Source organism: Artemia franciscana, chromosome 4 (genome assembly GCF_032884065.1).
Source record: "Artemia franciscana chromosome 4, ASM3288406v1, whole genome shotgun sequence".
Lineage (NCBI taxonomy): Eukaryota > Metazoa > Arthropoda > Branchiopoda > Anostraca > Artemiidae > Artemia > Artemia franciscana.
The window spans coordinates 23,831,061-23,847,170 of NC_088866.1; the positions used below are offsets into that span (position 1 = coordinate 23,831,061).

At 36.0% G+C, this 16,110-nt stretch overlaps 1 protein-coding gene across 2 annotated transcripts in view; it reads left to right on the forward strand.

Moving 5' to 3' along the window:
* Nucleotides 1-15,203, forward strand: part of LOC136026176 (probable ATP-dependent RNA helicase DDX17) — a 37,081-nt gene extending 21,878 nt beyond the window's left edge. The window contains exons 7-10 of one of the 2 annotated variants that reach the window (XR_010617228.1): nucleotides 278-561; nucleotides 2,407-2,528; nucleotides 4,581-4,886; nucleotides 12,506-12,693. Coding sequence is in view for 1 of the 2 variants with exons in the window: in XM_065702500.1 (XP_065558572.1) it covers nucleotides 278-561; nucleotides 2,407-2,528; nucleotides 12,506-12,739; nucleotides 15,024-15,121 (738 nt within the window). In the remaining variant the exon portion in view is untranslated. Of the gene's footprint in view, nucleotides 1-277; nucleotides 562-2,406; nucleotides 2,529-4,580; nucleotides 4,887-12,505; nucleotides 12,740-15,023 lie in introns of those variants that run through there. The other variant, XM_065702500.1, reaches the window with a different exon arrangement.
* Nucleotides 15,204-16,110: the final 907 nt, after the last annotated feature.

The window sequence follows — 16,110 nt, forward strand, 5'->3', positions numbered from 1 at the left end:
ACCCTGAAGTTTAAAAAAAAGGATAGTAAGTGAAGGGAGAGAAAGACAAGAAGAAAGAAATAGAAACGACGAGGGAGAATGAGTGAGATAGAAAGATAATTTGTAAGAAACTATGAATAAATTGAAAGAAAGAGAAGAAAGTGAGAGGGAAAGACGTAAAGAAAGACGGGGAATGGTTTCTTATAAATTTTATAGAAAATGCTGTCCTCTCAAAGTGTGAGGTGTGATTAGTCCAAGTGTCACGACTCCTTATTTATTCTACTTTTTTCCCTTTCAGCCTGATCGTCAAATCCTTATGTGGTCAGCCACGTGGCCGAAAGAAGTCAAACGTTTAGCTGAAGATTTCTTAGCCGATCACGTTATGTTGAACGTTGGTTCAATGACCCTCTCTGCCAATCATAATATTCAGCAGATCGTCGATGTATGCACTGAATATGAGAAGGAGGAGAAATTAAATGTGCTTTTGTATGAAATATCTCAAGAACAGGAAAATAAGACCATTATTTTTGCGGAAACAAAGAGGAAGGTCGATGAGATCACGAGGAACATCCGTAAAGCTGGGTAAGAGTTTTATTATGTATTTGGCTAGTGTGAATAATTGCATTCAATTGCCTACAACCCCGGAGGCTTTAGGGTATATGCCATCCTCAGAGGCATAGTCATTGGACCTCTCAACTATTATGAGCAAAATGGCTATCTTAAAATTTTGGGTGGGTGTCTTAGAGCTGATGGGGTGTAGCTAAAAAAGGGTATGGAAGAGGTCCTTGTTGCCCTTTGGTTATTTTTAACTCTTACGAAGGGTACTATTTTTTTAATTTTCAAGCGAATGAGCCCACTCCAAAGCTTCTATGACCCCTCTTTCTATACGAAATGCCTTGACAAAGTAATAATATGAAATGTCGCTCGTTACTTTGGCAGCCCAAAAATAAGACCATAATTTTTGCGGAAAACAAAGAGGAAGGTTGATGAGATCACGAGGACATTTGTTTGCTAAGTAAGGATTTTATTTATGTAATTAGCTAGCGTGAACAATTGCATCTCGGGACATGACTGCATTCTGGACGCGAATTTGGCCCCCATGCCAGATCGCCAAAATTTGTTTTAAAGGTGATTATTTTATAGCATATGTAGACTACTAATTTGTACCAACTGTTTCTTCTGCAAAAATGTGAAGTTTTTATTTATTCTCTGTTAGACCTAAACTGCCTAGATTTTATCGACTCCCTCTAAGATCCGCAATTGATGTACCTCCCAAACCCGTTGTTCTTGCGGGATCGCTAACTTGGAAAATTGAGGATCATTTGGAAACCCTAGATAATTTTTGATGATGATTGTGCAGAAAAAAATTAAAGCGGTGGAAGCACTAAAAAAGTTCAAATGTTCCAGTTGATTGTAAAACAAATATGTAAAATTTTGACACTTGTAATTTGGAGTATGGTGAGAGGTTTTTTTCTTCTATTTTTCCTTTCGCTTTTTTCCTTTGCTTTCTAAATTCTTCATCTTGTTTTAGAAAAAATGCAGAAATCTTCTGTTGTCGAAGTTATTCGCTCGCATTCAGTATTTAGGATATCGTGAACAAAATTTCTGGGTGGGAAGGCATATTTGTAAATAAAACATAATTTTGTATCTTTCTCTGGTTTCCATTTAATAACTGTTTGATTATCTCATAATCACATTTTTTAAGCGCTGTGCTGAATATAATTAAATGAATGAAATGTTCGTGGAACAAATATTTTGATGATCACATGCCAGAATATTTGTTGCTATATTTCAAAAATTAAAAGATCTAAGTTTTAGATTTTAAAACCTCGGGTTTCATGTACTAATTTTGTTTCGTGACTTCCTTTTCTTGATGTTTAGCCCCTTTCTGGCAACCCCAAAGATGATTATTTAATAAGAAATTAAAAATTTTATGCTACTACATACTTGAAAAAACCATGATAGATTTTTCAACAATAAACCATGCTTAGCGTACACAAGCAAGCTGAGAATGCTGGCTCTATGGCTGGGAATGTAGAAATATTTCTGCTCTGTAAGTGAAATGGTAAAAACAGGAAGAAATAGTATGGATTTTTTTCATATGTTGAAAAAAATTATCTTTCTTTGGTTTTATTTCTGTATTTGTACAAAAATTGGCCTGTTTGAGTGGCTATACACCCCTTTGGACTATTGGCAAGTTTACAAGTTTTTACAAGTGTGAGAAATATTTTGAGTGAGGGGGGGGGATTATAGAGCTATCCCCCTGGATAAAGTCCTATGTACTGCTTACTGTTTTTTTTTTCACATCCTTCTCCCGTACATTTGTAAAAATATTTTTTGTGCTTCCTCATTAAATAAAATTCCATTTTAAAAATCTAGCTTAATTTTAATGTATGGCATCCTCTAAAACTGATGTTTTTCTTCCAGTTATTACGCCATGGGTATTCATGGAGACAAGCAACAACAAGAACGTGATTGGGTTCTAAAGGAGTTCAGAACTGGTCGAGCTAATATACTGGTGGCGACAGATGTAGCTGCCCGAGGTTTAGGTAAGTCCAATCTGTAAATAGTGTACCCAATGTTGAGACTACTAGGATATAATAAATGATCAAAATAATGGGAGAATTTTTGTTCTCCAATTTTTTTTTCTAACCTATCACTTTGAAAAAAGTTTAAGTTGAAGCAATTTTTTTTTGGGGGGGGGAGAAATAAAAAAAAATCGATAAAAATAAGTTAAGGAAAATTAAGAAAATAAAATAATGTACTGAGATTTTAAAAACAAGGAAGATGAATGTGATTGAAAAATTTAAATTGTGAAGGAAACGAGAAAAGGTGTAGCTTCTCCATAATTTATTACTGCATGTACTGGAAAAGTTGTTGAAAAACAATTTAGTTTATTCGCCTTTTTTCGGTAATAAAAAAGTTAGTGAAAACAAAGCAAAAAATCAGTTTCTTGATTGATTTATTAAAAAAGAAAAATCTCAGACATAAAAATAGAGTGAAAGAATGCAATCGTTTATATGGGAAATTCTGATATCTTAAAGTGAAAATTGCTCTTAAAAAATGATTACTGACAGACCGAGTAGGCCCGTATCCATATGGGGTTTATGTATTGCAAGAGCTATAGTTGCTCAAAAAAGAACTTAAATTTGTTTACTTGCACACTGCCCGATGCTCTGTGTGGCTGAACGGTGGAGGTGTCTTTAAGATCGCGTAGGTAATCCATCCTTAATTTTTCTTCACCCCTCTCCTTTTGTAAAGGTATGGAAGTTTGCATTTAAAGTAGGTGGGAACAATTGAAAAGCTTAGTCAAAGTAGGTACAGGTGGTGTCAATTCACGAACATGTGTGAGAAGAGATAATGTGTCAATGGAGTACAAAAAAGGACGTTTTTCAATTGAAATATCCTTTCCTCTACCAGTTGACGTCACTGATGATGTAATGCCGTTCAAGCTATGAGGGGGGAGGGGCGGAAGTCTGAATTAACAGAGAAGTGGTATTTATAGACCATTCTTCTGGGTGAGCGTGTGCAGTCACGGTCGTCATCATCTCTCTTGAAACGGATAATAATAAAAAAATATATATATACACTATTAATTTTTTCTCAGATCTAACTGAAGTTATTTCTATTTTGTATACGATCTACTTGTTTTAGGAAAACCAACCTAGTACGAGTAGAAATACACAGGGTTAAGAGGGTTAATCACAGTACCTGCCAAAATGATATTGCAAGAACTACCACATTCACTAAAAAAGAACTTGGTCTCGTTGTGCGTCAAAGTCAGAATGATATGATATGTAGTCTGCGAAAGTTATTGGAGTTTCTCTTAAGTTGATTGTAGTTTTTAAAACCAGGAAATAGTTTGTTGGGTCTACATGGCAACATCTATTGTGACCTTAACAAAGAATTGGCACAAATCCAGCATTTTCTAATCTCATTCGGTATGTTTTCGGGTCAACAGATTAATAGACTTAACTGAAATCTCCAAGTATTGAATATTTACTGCTACTATCAACAACTCATTATATTACCAAGCCGTCCAATGCCACTACAGCTGCGCATGTTCCTACTCCGCCCCAGTTTATCCAAAGCTTTCCTCTTTACCCTCTCCCCAGAATTCCCAGTTTCTTTCAAATCCTTCGTTACGACCTCTTCATACTCTGTTCGGAAATGACCTTCTTTTTGTTTGGCCCTAGATCGATGGTCGAAAAAACTATCTTTAGCAATCTGCCATTCTTCATCTGCAAACTGATGAAGAATGACTCTGATTGGCTGGTTCAGACTTGCTAAGATAGAAAGTTTTCACCGTTTGAATTATTTTAACACCATTTAAATTCCTATACATATAAGGATCAATAATGATTCTTATACATCTAATAATGAAAGTCTGATTAGTTGACTTATGCTAAACTCTAATATATATATATATATATATCGAGGCATGGTAGCTCTGGAACTTAACTAAAATCTTATTATGGATGCGCCTTGTTTTCATTTCATTGTTAAACGGCCTTAAAAACGAAAACTTAATTTCAGGTGCATTTGCTTCTATTTGCTCTTCATCTTAGTAATAACTCTCTTTTCTCTTTTTTATTTTACAGAGGCACTTGTTGAGCGGATTCCTGGTCGCTAGTCTCATTATCTGGACATTAGCGAGTGAATCCGATATTTGATTGGTCTTTTGACCAATTCATGTGCCTCTGTCTTGGGCTATATGAACTATGGCCAGCGTGGAACAACGAATTCGAGGTTGTTTGCGGTGCTTCGTTGAGTGAATGAAAGCGCCGCCAGATGTGTAGACGAAGCTGATTGGAATTTTTTAATATTGCACTCAGCTTTTGCTGCGCCTGTCTCGGATTCGTATCTCCATGCCTTTTGTTTATGAAGATTGAGGTTTTCAAATTCAGGTAATCAAATGTCTTTTGACTATGAAGTGCTGTTTAGGGGGTAATTTTGTTTCTGTTTTAAAATGGTTTTATTGGTGTTCTTCTTGAGTAAGCTTTTTTATGAATTTTCTTATATGAGCTGATAATATTTTTCATTTTAAATAGACTTTAGTAAAAAGTTGTTCCATAGCCTTCATCATTTCGCCCTGAAATAACCCACTGACCCCCAAAGTGGTTCATTTACCTCTCCCTCTTCCTTCAAATCTAAAGCACGTAAAAACCTGTATAAAAAACCTTCTATGAAAGATTTGTAGGTACGCTAAGTTTGGAAGGGGGTCGTAGGTCATTTCGGGTTAGAATTACCGGTATTATTCTGTTAACACTGGCGCTGGTTTTGCCCATAATAGATAAGTATTAGCTGTATTATTTAAATAATAGAACTAAATAAGTTAAAGCAAAAAAGAGAACGGTAAATATGTTAATCCCAGGCGATGTTCGTTTAAAAGTATCGTGGCCATAAGCTTGCTTATAGGTCAAAAATAATGTTATTAGAAAACAATGGCTCTCCCATCATTGAATGGGATATATTTAGGCAATATTATCTCTTTTTGTGGAAGGAAGAAGGGTCTAGAGGATAAAGTCGCAAGATCAAGATTATCCTTTGAACCGCCCAGAAAAAGAAATAAAATTCACTCTCTTTTACTTTTGATATTTCAAATCATCCTCGGGATCTTTCAAGTCATACTTTCCACACTGATTGATCCTATCGAAATAAAGGTCGTAGGCAATTAGGCTTATTCAAGCGAAATATTTAGGTAAAGGACGTTTTTTAAGAAGCAAAATGCCCTTCGAATTAGCAATCAGCATTGTTAGACAATAAATCTGAAAATCTTTTCAATTTTGGCTACTTAAATTCATTCTTAGTTTAATCAAACCTACACTTTATTCTCTATGCGCCTAAACGTATGAATAGCCTACATGAAGCATTTGATGTCGTATTGGCAAGGCAGAGCAGTGCCAATTTATAATGTATAATCGTATAATTTATAACGATTGAAATATTTTAGTACAATTTAAAAACTTAAGTGTAAATATATTTGTACAAACAATAGAGAAACTTGTAGTCGGTCTTAATGTTATAACAATATTTAATTTACCTTAGCATATCTTTTATAATAAGTATATTACACAAATATATTATGTGTAACGTAAAAGCAAAGACCTCACTGCCTTTGTATTATACAAGTAACACAAAATTTAATCCACCAAAGAATTTTTTAAAGACAGACAGTGAATTGTTGAAGAAGCTTTATTGATATTGTGGCTATATATCTAAAATCCGTCTTCAACTTTGGGCGAAGATGACTTATAATAATTGTTCTTATTAATATATCGACGTGTGGGGACTTAGGAGTTCTGGGAGTTGTTGGGTCTGACCATCAGCCTATTGTAGCAGATATATGGGTTGATCCGGCTATAAATAGGAATGACGGGGATATTTCTCATAGTAATAGATCTAAAATCATTAGGAAAAGAATTGAGGTAGATAAAATTGGGGAGGATAAGGTGGTTAAATAGCTAGGAGAGAGTATCGTTGATAGGAATTTGTTGGGAATCCAAAGAATCATAGAGAATGGCCAAGTGGAAAAAGGTTTATGATAAAAATGCTGGGTAATAGAAGAGTTTCGAGACTTATAAATTAGCAAATAGAGAAATAGCGGAAAATAAGAAGGAAAAGGGATTTTTCGATAATGATTGTGCAGAAAAAAATGAGTGATGAAAGTACTAAGAAAGCTAAAAAAGAATAACGAAGATTCTCCTCTTCTGGTATATCGACAGAAGCAGAGGGAATACAAACAGGCACTTCGAAGTAAGAACAGGGAACAAGATAAAGTCAGGCACTTAGAAATGTAGAAAAAATTGCAACAAAGGAAGAAAAAAAAATTGGCAACGATTACATGGATCTGTTAACCCTTCTGCAATAGAGCAAATGCTTGGAGCTGATATCTGACCCGAATACTTCGAACCACTGGATAATATAAAGGATGGTGGACTGGAGGATTTATCACAGAGTTTAAGCCAACAGGTGTTAAACCCACTCAGAGAGGATGATTACAAACTTTCTCACCAATTACGCACGAGGAGATTGATAAAGCCCTGAAGTATATGAAGGGGGGTCTGCACTGGGGACAGATGGGATCCTGAGGAAAATTTGGAAGTGGGAAAAAATGTTTTGCTGCAATTTTGATTAGTTTATTTTCAGCTGAGGTAAGTTCGTGTAAGCGGCCTGAAGAGTGGAGTTTGTCAGCTATAATACGATTATCTAAGACGGAGAACAGGTCTCATCATAATAATTATCGAGGAATTCATATAGGGAATAGTTTACCAAAATTATTTTGTAAGGTGTTTGACTTTAGACTAAGGAGGTGGATAGGAAATAGGGGTGTTTTTGATAAGGTTTAGACGGATTTTAGAGAAGGCTTTGGGACTGTTGATCATATATTTAGTATGCAGACTTTAGTTAATAAATATACTAGTGCTAAAAGAGGTAGGTTGCACACGGCATTTATAGATATTAAAGGAGCTCTTGATAATGTTCGTGGGTTTCTATTAATGGTAAGTTTATAAGAGATAGGTCCCTGGATCCCGTTTGTGTTAGTTTTAGGTCAAGTATATAGGTTTACTAGTGTATTTGTGAGAGTTGGTAAGTAAGTTTCAAGGGTAGTTGGAGGGTATAAAGGTGTTAAACAGTTTTGTACATTGTCTCCTAAATTATTCGCCTTTTTATGGCACTTGGTATTAACCAAGTGACATATAGCGATCGCAAATACGGTCTGTCTGTCTGTCTGTCTCGGTTTTGCTAGTTTAAGCACGTCCAGATAAGCTAGGACGATGAAATTTGACAGGCGTATGAGAGACCAGATCAGATTAAATTACAAATAGTCGTTTCCCCGATTCGACCATCTGGGAGGGGTGGGGGGACGGTTAATTCAAAAAAATTAGAAAAAATGAGGTATTTGTAACTTACGAACGGGTGATCAGATTTTAATGAAATTTGATATTTAGAAGGATCTTGTGCTTCATAGCTCTTTTTCTAAATTCCAGATCCGATCCGATGACATAGGGGGGAGTTGGAGGAGGAAACTATAAGTCTTAAAAACGTAAAAATTGAGGTATCTTTATCTTACGAATGGGTGATCGGATCTTAATGAAACCTGATATATAGAAAGATATTTTATGTCTCAGGCCCTCCATTTTCAATTTGAATCGGATCCGGGGACATCGGGGGTTGGAGGGGGAAACAGAAATCTTGGAAAACGCTTAGAATGGAGATATTGGGTTGAAAATCGATGGGAAGAATAAGCACAACTTCTAGATACGTGATCGACATAATTGAAACGGATCCGCTCTCTTTGGGGGAGTTTGGGGGGGGGGGTTAACTAAGAAAAATTAAAAAATCGAGGTATTTTTAACTTAAGAACGGGTGACCGCATCTTAATGGAATTTGATATTTAAAAGGAACTTATTTCTCAGAGCTCGTATTTTAAATCCCGGCTAGATATGGTGACGTTAGGGGGAGTTGGAGGGGGAAACCGGAAATCTTGGAAACCGCTTAAGTGTGGAGAGATCGGGATGAAACTTGGTGGGTAGAGTAAGCAAATACCGTAGATACGTGATTGACGTAAGCGGACTGGATCCGTTCCCTTGGGGGGAGTTATGGGGGTACAGTGCTTTGGCAAGTTTGGTGCTTCTGGACATGCTAGGACGATGAAAATTGGTTGGCGTGTCAGGGACCTGCCCCGATACGACCATCTGGGGGACTGAAGGGAGAGGAAAAATTAGGTATTTTTAGCTTATCAGTAGGTGATAAGATTTTAATGAATTTTGATATTTAAAAGGACCTCGTGTCTCAGAGCTCTTATTTTAAATCCCGACCGGTATTAAGCCTCCGATATTCCTTTTAAATCAATCCATTGATTCTTAGAATTTTGCTAGAGCTCATGCCATATGAGGTCTTGGCTCTTCCGTCTTCGTCACAAGTGCTATATGAGCTCTTACCTCTTCGTTTTTTCTATAAATTCTGTAGTGACGTTTATGGAAAAGAAGGAAGCACCGATGATGAGTTTAGATATTAAAACTGTTTGCATAATGTTATTCACAAATGATATTGTTTCGATTGCCGATTCACAAAGGACCCTTCAGAAATTTCTTGATATTTTAGGTGATTTTTTGGATAGGAACTTCGTATAGACAAAACCCTGGTGTTAGTATTTCGTAGGGTTAGATTAGTGGATGAATGGTTATATTTAGGTGTAGTTTAAGGCGAAAGGAAATTTATTGAGTAGCCATATAGAAAGTAGGCCCGAAAAGGTAGGGTATGTTGTAATATGGTATTATAAAGTCAACTTAGGGATGCTAAAAAGATCCAAGTAGTTAAATAGGTTTTCAGGGATAAAATTTTAGGTGTGATGCACTATGGATCTGAGGTTTTGGGGTATGCAAAGTGAGACAGGCCAGAAAAAGTGCAATTAGGATATAATAAGAGGTCGGTAGGGATAAGTAAGCATACAAATAGTTTAGTAGTTAGAGATGATTTAGGTTTGTTTCCTTTTACAAGTCGTTGGATAATTAACATGGTTAGGCTTCGGGAGAAAAATTCTGATGCCCTAGGGTGAGGGTGACGAAGTCGACTAATTTAGAAATGTTGAAGGGCAGCTAAGGTAGGGGACGACCGTACCAAATTAGAGTATTAGATCAGGGTGCAGTAAGTCATATGTTGGGGGAGGGGTGGTTTAGGGCTAGAGGATATGGGGGACCAAGTAAGTGGATTAGTTGAATGGATTTTACAGGACCAAGAAATGCAGGCATGGCAGACCCAGCATTCGCTTTTGGATTCACTGGGTCTTTATTGTCGGTTGAAGGATATTTGGGTTGAATTTTTATTTTTTTTAAGGTGGTTTTGAATGAAAATGAAATAAAGCTATCAATTTAAATGAGGGCTGATAGTTTGCCACTGGGCCTAAGAACAAAGTTTATTGGGATGGAAAGGTCAAAGGCCGATGCTTAATTTTGTCCTATGTGTGGGGTTTTAGATGAAAGCTTGTATCACGTCATGTGTAAATTTGAGGAGCTGAGTGATTGAAGACTTGAAGCGTTTGGTAAGGAGGGATTATGATTTTGAGTGGTTGGTTGAAGAGTGTGTGTGTGTGGATGGTACGTGGGTGTTCTATGGATATCAGAAGCTTGGTACGATTCCATCGTCTCGCGATGAATCATAGAAGTAGATTTCTGTAGGATTTAGCCAATTTCTTTGTAATTGCTCTCGTTTTATTTTTGCCATGACCAATGGGCTTTTAGCGCAAATAAATTCTATTCTATAGGCGAAATGTTCATTTGATTTCTTCTATAATCCCACTGTCTTTAAGAATTTCTCAAAAATTTGTATTTAATGGAAATGAATAATGTGGTTATTGGTAACTTTTGTAAAGAACTTTTTCTTTTTATCTCTTGCCTGTTTTTAATAAACCGCATAATGACAATAATGTGTTCAAAATTATAGCTGACTTGCTAAGAGGAAATTTGGCATTATAGATCAAGCAATGTGCATTTACTAAATAAGTACCAAGCCCAGTGAAATTAAATATGATTGAGTTAATTAAGTGGAAAATTCAACCGTATATACTGCTACGAAGGCTAAGAATATTCAGGAGAAATTTTCAGTAACTGTTTAGGGGTATGTCGAATTTAACTTGAAACACACTATGTGCATGCAGGTGTCAAAAAACTATATCAGCAGTATCTTAAGAATGGCTTAAGAGCGTTAGAATTCGTTGAATGAGATTTTCAGGTTGAAACTTTCAAGGCATGTTGAGGGGTATGTTTAACTAATGAAAATGCACTCTGCATACTAATACTATTAGTAGTACTACTACTTCTGCTGTTAGTGCTTCTGTTACTAAGGCTAACGATGCTAACGTAAAATTTTCAAGGACTGTTGAGGGGAATATTGGGCTAAATCAAAACACGTTATGTGCTTCCTGACTGTCCTGTCCTGTTTGTATTATTACACTGTTAATATGATCTCGAAGAAACTGTCGAGTACACTCTTGTGTACTCTACAAGGTGTTAGGCATGAAATTCCTCCCTTTCCTAAGGCCCTCTTAATACTTTGCTGGCTGACTGAAATTATGACGCCTCAACACTTGACGGTTCCTTTCAGTCACATCTATTCACATTTTATGGATACTCAATGGGTTAATTTGTTATTAATTAGGTCATCTAACTCAGTTATACATCTTAATGAATTAGGACAAATCAGGAATTCAATTTCTTATGGAAGGATCGTCATATACTGTTATGTAGTTCTAATTCCAGTTTTTTGGCATCAATGGGCACTAATTGGTCTAGGGGTAAAAAACTTAGATATTTGTGTCCTTCCTCCTGTTAATGATACGTGAAATATAATATACCTTGAAGGTGTGAACGTACAATTACATTGAAATATGCTATTACTATGCAGCAATTTATGTTTGAATAAATTTAAATTAATTTGTATTCAGTTAATTAAATTGTTTTCTTGTTCCTTAGCTGTTACGATAATTTGCCCAGGCTGGTGTATTATTATTCAACCTAAAAAAAAATAAGTTGGACAAAACTTTAAAGTATCATTATGAAAATGAGTAGTAATAGTAAACGAATTGAAAATTTCAGTGGGTGCTGAATGCAATACATTTGGGGTACAAGGATTGTGAAATATTGGTAGTGAGCAAATGTGGTTTGAAAGTATGTTTGTTTATTCTCCGGAAGTGGAGGACTTAAAATTTATGATCAGTTTTTAACAGCACTTCATTGGCATTGTTTTCGCTTCTTCTTCTTCATGTTTTGATTGTTAGGAAGACGCTTTCGCATAATTGCATCCCAAAATAAAAATATGGGCCCTGTAGCAGGTTAAAGCAGCGGAGTTCCCGTATTACCAATCAAAGGCCAATCCCTCTGCCTCACTGTAAGGCTTGTTTTATAAGATATACGGTCTACAGATGCCAATTTCCATTTTGCGCAGCATATCCTCTGCACTCTCTTTTAACATAACAACTAATTAAAATTCAGCTTGAAATGTATGCATCAAGGACGTGTCCAGGTTTTGTCTTCAAGGCAGGGGGGGGGGCAAAATAATATCGAAAAGACATAAAAAATTGCTTATATGCATTTTTGTTATGTTTTTATCAATCGGACAAAAACTTCGGAAGGTAGGGGGGAAGAGGTTCAAAGCTAGTGCTCCCCCCTCCCTGAATAAGGCTTTGGTATACATATACACATATTCACCGGATGTGAATGACGTTAATTTTTTGATTAGTTTTGTTTCCATAACATGTCTATGCGTGTGAATTTAAATATTTCGCAGCACTTCATCAGCCCTTTTTAACATAAGGGTTAACTCAAATTCAGTTTAAAATGTATAGATATATATCCACTAGACGTGGGTAGGGTATTTTTTTGATCAGTCTTGTTTTCATAACCTATCTACGTGTTATATTTCTTTTTTACGGGAAACTATCAATAGTATTTGTTTTTAACGTAAAAGCCAATGCTAATTCAATTAAAATGTCACTTTTGTAACATGTTTTTTGTTTATTTCTCAGATGTGGATGACGTTAAATTTGTGATCAATTATGACTATCCCAACTGTAGTGAGGATTATGTGCACAGAATTGGAAGAACGGGGCGATCTGACCAAACTGGAACAGCTTACACCTTTTTCACTCAGGACAACAGAAATAAAGCTTCCGCTCTAATAAGTGTTCTCACAGAAGCCAACCAAGTGGTCAATCCTAAATTATACGAGTTTGGACAGGGAGGTGGATCTTATGGAGGACGTAAGTCGATGAATTTTTATTTTAGTAATCTTTGGCTTGTGCAGTTGTAAATAGGAAAGTGCCGAAAAACTTAGCGTGAAGAGCGAGGTGTTGAGGAGGGGGCCACCCCCCTCATATACGTAATAATTTCTGTTCGTTTTAAGTTTTAATGTTGCTCCTTACTTTCAGTTGAAAAAAAACTTGTTTTTTTTATTATTATTTAATCTTAAATTAGCTAGGAATGTTTGTCAAACACGACAAATGACTTCTGTAAAGGTGTAGATCGTGGGACTATGTGTAGGAAACTCTAAAAAAAAAATTTGAAAACAACTTCGAAACAATTCTCTCATTTCTAAAGGCGTATTGCTTCTATCCCCTCCCCTCTGACGGATAAATTTACTGTCCACTACATACGTTCCCGTGATATTTAAAATGGCTCTATTCTTTTCTTTACTTCAAGTCAACTTTGCTTCGGTAAAATTACGATGAGTTACTTTATTGTAAAACAACATTATGTAAAATGACGTTATTGTTAAATACGTGTGTACCCTGTATATTGGGAATATAGAGAGATGAGGACACGGGAAGATATAAAAGGACCAGTTTCAGCACGAAAAGGTTAAAATATTCTGGTTGAAATCTACTCAGCCGTCCTCAGCAGAAACAGAAGAAAATCGTCAAACTTTGTGGAGCAATTATTGTACAGTTGATGTCTTTGTTATAACTCAGATTTCAGATAACCTTCAGAATGATGTTAGATCCTTGTTTATCGAAAGTAATTATCTCTGAAGTTAGCAATTTTGGGTACGGATTGTTTTAGAAAGTTCTTGTTTATCAAAAGTGATTTGGTTCTAAGGTTGCAATGTGCTGTTTAGGGTTTTTTTTTAAAAATTGTTATAGAATCTGACTTTGTAGAATATACTCCAGGTTCAATAGTGCCAATAGAAATTATTTTCATTTAGTTATTTATGGTGTTCAATAATGAATTTCAATTATTGAAATGTGTTCCAAAATTTTAATGCATTACGGGATCCCGATCAAAAGTGTAAAATTAAATTAAAGCGCTATGCCTTGATATTATGTGCGCAGCACAAACTGAGGGTGGCCTAACGGAGTAGTTGACCGTTCAGTCAGGTGTAAGGCAGGGTTGCATTCTATCGTCATTGTTATTTGCCTAAGTCATAGAGTTTGTGCTTCGTGGATGTAGCTTCAGTGGGGGGTTTAAAGCTATACAACACTATAAATGAACTTCAGCGTTTGGCAAATGCTGTTGGGCTCTCCATAAACGCTAACAAGACTAAATCAATGTCAAATGCGGTCATTCCTGACTTAGCTGAAGGACTCTTGGTCAACAATGAGGAAATTGAAGTAGTGAGAGAGTTCAAATATATCGGCAGCATTCTTACGCAAGATACCAATCCAGAAAGAGAAATTTTGTGCCGAATAGCATTGGCTGGCTCTGCCTTCAGTTGTCTTAGAAATGTTTGGAGAAATAACAAATATTCCCAGAAACTAAAGCTCAGAATTTATAATAGCAATGTCCTCTCCGTCCTTACGTATGGCTGTGAAACTTGGAGCATCACTGCGCAACTAGAAAAACGTCTACGGGCATTCGATAATAACTGCCTAAGATCAATTTTGAATATACATTGGGCAGACAGAATAAGAAATGATGAGATTTATAGCATAACAAATCATACCCCCATCCTTGATGTCATTAAAAAGCGACGATGGATGTATTGGGGGCACATGGTGCGAATGGGCGATGGAAAGCTGCCACATGATATATGGTGTTGGACAACCCGTTGCCTCCGCAAGTCAGGGAGAACCAAAATGACCATTGGCAGGATGTTAGAGAAGGAGGCGAAGTTGGCGAGGTCTTCGATGGAGGAGCTTTGGTCGATGGCTCAGGACAGGTCGTCGTGGCGAACCACTGATGCTGCCTTATGCGCCTTCTGGTGTGGGAGGACCTAAGTCTAAGTAAGTTAGTTCCAAAGTGTACAATAAGTGTTTCAAAGCCGGGTAAGCTAACAATAGTTCTGTTAGTTTCCATGGTTCTAGGGGATTGTTCCTCCTTTACCAAATTCTTTTGGTAAAATAGAGTGCAAAAATTACGTTTATTCAATAAGATATTGGAATTAACTGCTATATGAAAATTGTTTGGGCATTCAATCGGCGTTTTAGAAAGTACAATAATTACTAAGTTATTGTGATTGGTTACTATAAACTTTTGAACTTGGGGATTGTCTGGGGAGCTCTGTAGTAGATCATACTACAAGAAATATATTTTTATTACTAATTGCAGGTAACCGATGGGGCGGTGGTGGCTTTTCCAAGAGAGGTGGTGGTAGCTTCCGAAGCCGTGGAAGTAGCAGTGGTTTCCGTGGAAGCAGACAATGGTGATCATCCTGAAATTTTGTGTTTTAGTATAATTGAAAAAGTGAAGAAAAACTTGTGACTTTCATTATATCTCTCGTTTCCGTTTCTCGATGATGTAGCTCTTTTTTAACTTGATTCATTGCCCGGTGTAATATATATATATATATATATATATATATATATATATATATATATATATATATATATAAAATAAAATAAAGAACAGAGACGAACCCAAAAGAACCTATGGGCCTTGGTCCTAATAAAATCTCATTGATTTTTCTTTACATTTCATTCAAATTGTCGTATTAAAAGTTTTTTTTGTTATTATTGACCCTCATCCTCCGAATGAAATTATTGTGTACATACCTCTATACGCCAGAATTCTCTATAGCGTCGGTAGGTGGTTTAGCTTCTTTTGAGAAAAAGAAAACAATTCTATAGGATTATTTACATGTCATGGTTGTTTTAATACGGGGCTCTTTGGAGTTGGTTATTCAATCTGTATAAAAAGTATGCACATAATTTCATTAAAATGGTTTCCCAAACAAAAATAAGGCGTTCTTATTCTAAATCTATGATTTGCTTCTATAAATTTCATAAAGCCCCTTTTTTTCTAAAAAGAAAGTTTTAAGCTCCATTTTCCCATGTTAACCTTTAATAGACATAGTATTTTATCATTCATTGTCAGTATCCCTTTCAAAATAGAGCAAAACTGTCTTCAAAGCACCTGTGTTGCATGACACCATTTTCTAATATTTTAAAATAGACCTGTCGGACATCTGTATTAAATATTTAAGCGTGTGTCCTAATCTTAGGACTGACTGCTCAAATGTTTAAAATGTTTGGGAAACCATTTTAATGAAATTATGTCTCCTGGACTGTAGCCTCTTTCCTCTTAGTGATAAACATAAGACGTATTTAAATGTCCCTGGACAGAGACCACTCACGAAAATTTCTATTATGGGATGACAGAATATGGGACTAAAAAGGAATTAGTTTTCTGACAGAAA